Genomic DNA, 5,000 nt, shown 5'->3' with positions numbered 1-5,000 from the left:
GTGATACTACTAATAATGGTGATAACAACAACAATAATAATGATGATGATGATGATAAGAATAGTAGTAGTAGTAGTAGTAGTAGTAGTAGTAATGAAGAAGGCGTAATGTAAGTGTTAACAATAATAATAATGATAGCAATGATGACGATGATGATGATGATGATGACGACGACGACGACAACAACAACAACACTAATAATAATAATGATGATGATGATGATGATGATGATGATAATGATAAGAATAGTAGTAGTAGTAGTAGTAGTAGTAGTAGTAGTAGTAGTAGTAGTAGTAATGAAGAAGGCGTAATGTAAGTGTTAACAATAATGATAATGATTGCAAAGATGATGATGATGATGACGACGACGACGACAGCAACAACAATAATAATGGTGATAATAATAATAATAATAATAATAATAATAATAATGATGATGATCATGGTGATAAGAATAGTAGTAGTAGCAGTAGCAGTAGTAGTAATGATGATGATGATGATGATGGTGATGGTGATGTTCCTCCTCATCATCATCATTGCTATCATTATCATCAACCCTTACATCACGCCTCCTGTTCCTGGGTCAGGGAGTGCTATCGAGAAGCGTGATGTTCTTCGGGGCCTACAGTGACACCAAGTGGGGCCTCTACGACCGACCCCTCGCCTTCCTCCTCACCTGGGCCTCCGTCAACGTTCTCTCCTTCATCATCATCGTGGCCAGGTGTGTGGGTGGGAATGTGGGGGTGGAGGGGGGTGGGGGAGCGGAGGACGTAGGTGGGCTGGGGTGGGGATGGGGGAGATGGTGTATATATGTGTGTGTGTGTGTGTGTGTGTGTGTGTGTGGCAAGGGTTGAAGGGTGAAGGTGATGTGTGTGTGGGGGTGGAGGGGGGGGGGTGGAGAGTGGGGTGTGGGGTGGAGGTAGTAAGGGGTAGGTGGAGCTGTGTGTGCTGGGTACTTGTGGAGGAGGGATGGGTGGGTGGGTTGTGGGGAGTGGCCGTGGGGGTGGTGGATGTGTGATTAAAAGATGGATTGGTTATTAATCTGATCAGTTGATTAACCTCGCTCTGGTCATGGGTCAAAGTTAAGGATTCGCCATCATCATCATCATCATCATCATCATCATCATCGACACAGTAACCACCACCACCACCATCATCATCATCATCATCATCGGCACAATAACCGTTACCACCATCACAACTACCATCATCATTACAATCGACACCATAATCATCATAATCACAAACAAATCCATGATCACAAACAGCATCACCAACATCATTACCATCATCACAACAGCCACCACCACCATCTCCACCACCACCACCACCACCACTACCACACCCATCACCACGATCACCGCCACTACCACCACCACCACCACCACTGCCACCACCACCACCACCACCATCTCCACCACCACAACCACTACCACCACCGCCATCATCTCCACCACCACCACCACCACCACACCTACCACCACGATCACCACCACTGCCACCACCATCACCACCACTACCACCACCACCACCATCTCCACCACCACAACCACTACCACCATCACCACCACAACCACCACCTCTACCACCACCGCCATCATCTCCACCACCACCACCACACCTACCACCACGATCACCACCACTTCCACCACCACCACCACCACCTTCTTCGGTGTCATAACCACCACAACACGGAACAACAGAAGGACGGTGGAAGAATGGTTAAGACGCTCAGCTGCTAATACAGAGATTCCGTGATGGTGTGGGTTCGAATCTTTCTCCCAACCTTTCTCCCAAGTTTGACTGGAAAATGAAACTGAACGTCTGATCATTCGGATGAGACGATAAACCGAGGTCCCGTGTGCAGCACGTACTTGGCGCACTGACAAAGAACCCACGACAGCGAGAGGGTTGTATTCTTGCAAAATTATGTAAAAAGAAATCCACTTTGATTGGTAATAAATATATAAGCATGCACTCAAGGCCTGATACGCGCGTTGGGTTATGCTGCTGTCAGGCATCTGCCTAGCAGATGTGGTGTAGCGTATGTGAATTTGTCCGAACGCAGTGACGCCTCCTTGAGAAACTGAAACTGAAGCTGGAACAACAGCCGCATCACGACTCTTTCTTTTCTCCCAGCATGTACGTCAAGTACAACGCCAGTAAGAGGTCGGACACAAACGAGGATGAGTTCCCCTTCAGCATGAGAGTTTTCTCCTCTTGGGACCACACTCTCAGCAGGTCAGAGGGCGCTGCTCTCAGGGCCAAGGCCATCGTCACCCACACCAAGGTCAGGCATCGTGTTGGTTCGCTTGCTGTGCTTGTGTATCCATCTGTCTATATCCATTTGTCTATAAAACTCCACAGAATCGTTCAGAACGCCAATTTCATTTACAAAGACAAGACAGGCGCATTCTTGTTCATCAAAAACTGCCTTTCTTTTAAAATGAGTTTGCGCTTGTATAGAGTACCCACCTCTGTCAACTGACAGCAGTTCAAAATGGTGAAATTTAAAATTACGTGCTTTGGCAGTGTTGCTCAATACATTCAATTAACTCTTAAGAGATGTAAACGTTCAGGTTCACAATCTAATTAAGACTAGCTGTATCATTCATATAACACACTCAGCTGATTTTGTAAACCAGAGATTGTGAGATATTAAAACTGTGCATTTGCAAACATATCGGGTATTAGATAGACATGACATTCGCTCCAATGAATATTTCATTAGTGATTTCATAAAATATTAGAGAGAATAAGATAGGACTGTACATCTCGCCTTGTTTGATTCACATAAAAGCATCGCCTGCATTTACTCTACTTTTGACTGCATGATATATGCTTGTACTGGTGTTATACACCTTTCCACGCCTCTTTCCTGAAGAACCTCCCACAGCTAAGTGTGCGCACAACAGAATCAAAGGCTTTTTTGAAATCTATGAAACAACATTATCACTTCTTTTTTTTTAACATGACAATTTTTTCTGTACCATTGCGCAGGCAGAGTGAAAACATGATCGACAGTGCCGTGTCATTAATGACGTTATTCTCAAGAGAGAGAGGGGTGGGGGGTGGGGACAAGTGACAGAGAGAGAGAGAGAGAGAGAGAGAGAGAGAGAGAGAGAGAGAGAAGACAAGACAAGACAAGACAAGACAAGACATGACAAAATTCTTTATTTTCGAGGATAATAGATAAGCACTGACGCGCTTTTTTTCATCCAATTCCCGAGAGAGAGAGAGAGAGAGAGAGAGAGAGAGAGAGAGAGAGAGAGAGAGAGAGAGAGAACATTTTTTGAATGAGGGAAGTGGAATAAACATACACATGCTCTTTTACATCCAGCCCTCAGGGCAAAGAGAAATGAAATAAAAATATTCGCAGGATGTCAAAAGACCGGCGAGATGGAGAGAGAGAGAGAGAGAGAGAGAGAGAGAGAGAGAGAGAGACACACACACAGAGACAGAGACAGAGAGACAGAGACAGAGACAGAAGGCAAAGCAACAAGAGAGAAAGAGTCAAGGGGAACAGAGAGTGAGAGACAGAGATGTCAAAGCAAGAGATAAAGAGATAGATGGACATATATGTGTTGTTTATAGCCCAACAAACCTTATAGACCACCCGAGAGATGAAATCAGATTATGAAAAACAGAAGAAGAAGAAAAGGTCATGAGGGAGGGAGGGAGACAGACAGACAGGGAGACAGAGACAGAGACAGATAGAGACAGAGACAGAGGCCAAAGCAATATCGCCCATTGATCAGCAGTTCGCTGGCTCAGAGGCCAAAGCAATGAGAGAGACAGAGAGAAAGAGAAACAGAGGTCATAGCGGTAACAAAGAAAGAGAGACAGAGAGACAAACACAATAAGGAACAAAAGAGAAAGAGAGAGAGAGACAGAGACAGAGAGACAGAGAGACAAAGAGAGACAGAGACAGACAGACAGAAGACCACAGAGACAGAGAACAGAGACATACACAGATACACAGACAGAGAGATACACAGATACACAGACAGAGAGATACACAGATACACAGACAGAGGCAGCGACAGATAGACAGAGACAGAGACAGATAGACAAACACAGAGATACGCAAAGGCAGAGACAGACAGACAGACAGAGACACAGACAGGTAGACAGAGACAGAGAAACACAGAGACAGAGACAGATAGACAGAGACAGAGAGACACACAGAGACACAGAAACACCGAGACAGAGACAGATAGACAGAGATACATAGACAGAGGCAGAGACAGATAAACAGAGATAGAGATACACAGACAGAGGCAGAGACGGACAGATACATAGATAGATAGACAGAGACAGAGAGAGACAGACAGAGACAGGTCAAAGCAGTATCGGCCATTGATCAGCATTTTCCACTTGTCTGGGGGCCGGCTTCTGATCCCGAAGAAATGAACGACTGCCAGAGTTCTTTGAGAACCACCTTCATTTACAGCCGTGCCATGTGTATAGACTCACTCTGCCCGTCCCTGTCTGTCTGTCTCTCTGTCTGTTCCTCTCTCTCTCTCTCTCTCTTTCTGTCTGTTCCTGTCTGTCTGTCTCTCTGTCTGTTCCTCTCTCTCTCTCTCTTTCTGCCCGTCCCTGTCTGTCTGTCTCTCTGTCTGTTCCTCTCTCTCTCTCTTTCTGTCTGTTCCTGTCTGTCTGTCTCTCTGTCTGTTCCTGTTTGTCTCTGTGTTCCTGTCTGTCTGTCTCTGTGTTCCTGTCTGTCTCTCTGTCTGTTCCTGTCTATGTCTCTCTCTGTCTCTGTCTGTCTGTCTCTCTGTCTGTTCGTCTCTCTCTCTCTCTCTGAAGACTAGGCAAAAAGCACAACAAGCATAACAACTACGTGGTCAGATAGGTTCAACATTTTTCTTCTATAGCCAGTGTTGGAACATGTTGCATGGTGCATTGATAGATGAATGAACGGAGTTATTATGTCTTGGGTGGCTTTTTTGGTTACTATCATTTTTCTTCAAAGAAGAAACTTTGTTTTCTTTTATTAT

At 45.1% G+C, this 5,000-nt stretch overlaps 1 protein-coding gene across 2 annotated transcripts in view; it reads left to right on the top strand.

Annotated features, from left to right (window-relative positions):
• LOC143287695 (transmembrane channel-like protein 3) overlaps nucleotides 1–5,000 on the top strand; it is a 74,837-nt gene that overhangs the window by 17,715 nt on the left and 52,122 nt on the right. For both annotated transcript variants that reach the window (XM_076595898.1, XM_076595897.1), the window contains exons 9-10: nucleotides 588–721; nucleotides 2,140–2,290. In XM_076595898.1, the coding sequence (XP_076452013.1) occupies nucleotides 588–721; nucleotides 2,140–2,290 (285 nt within the window). The remainder of the gene's footprint in view (nucleotides 1–587; nucleotides 722–2,139; nucleotides 2,291–5,000) is intronic.

This window comes from Babylonia areolata, chromosome 11 (assembly GCF_041734735.1).
Source record: "Babylonia areolata isolate BAREFJ2019XMU chromosome 11, ASM4173473v1, whole genome shotgun sequence".
Classification (NCBI taxonomy): Eukaryota; Metazoa; Mollusca; class Gastropoda; order Neogastropoda; family Buccinidae; genus Babylonia; species Babylonia areolata.
The sequence above is the reverse complement of the archived record's forward strand: the minus strand, read 5'-3'. Positions and strand labels throughout refer to the sequence as shown.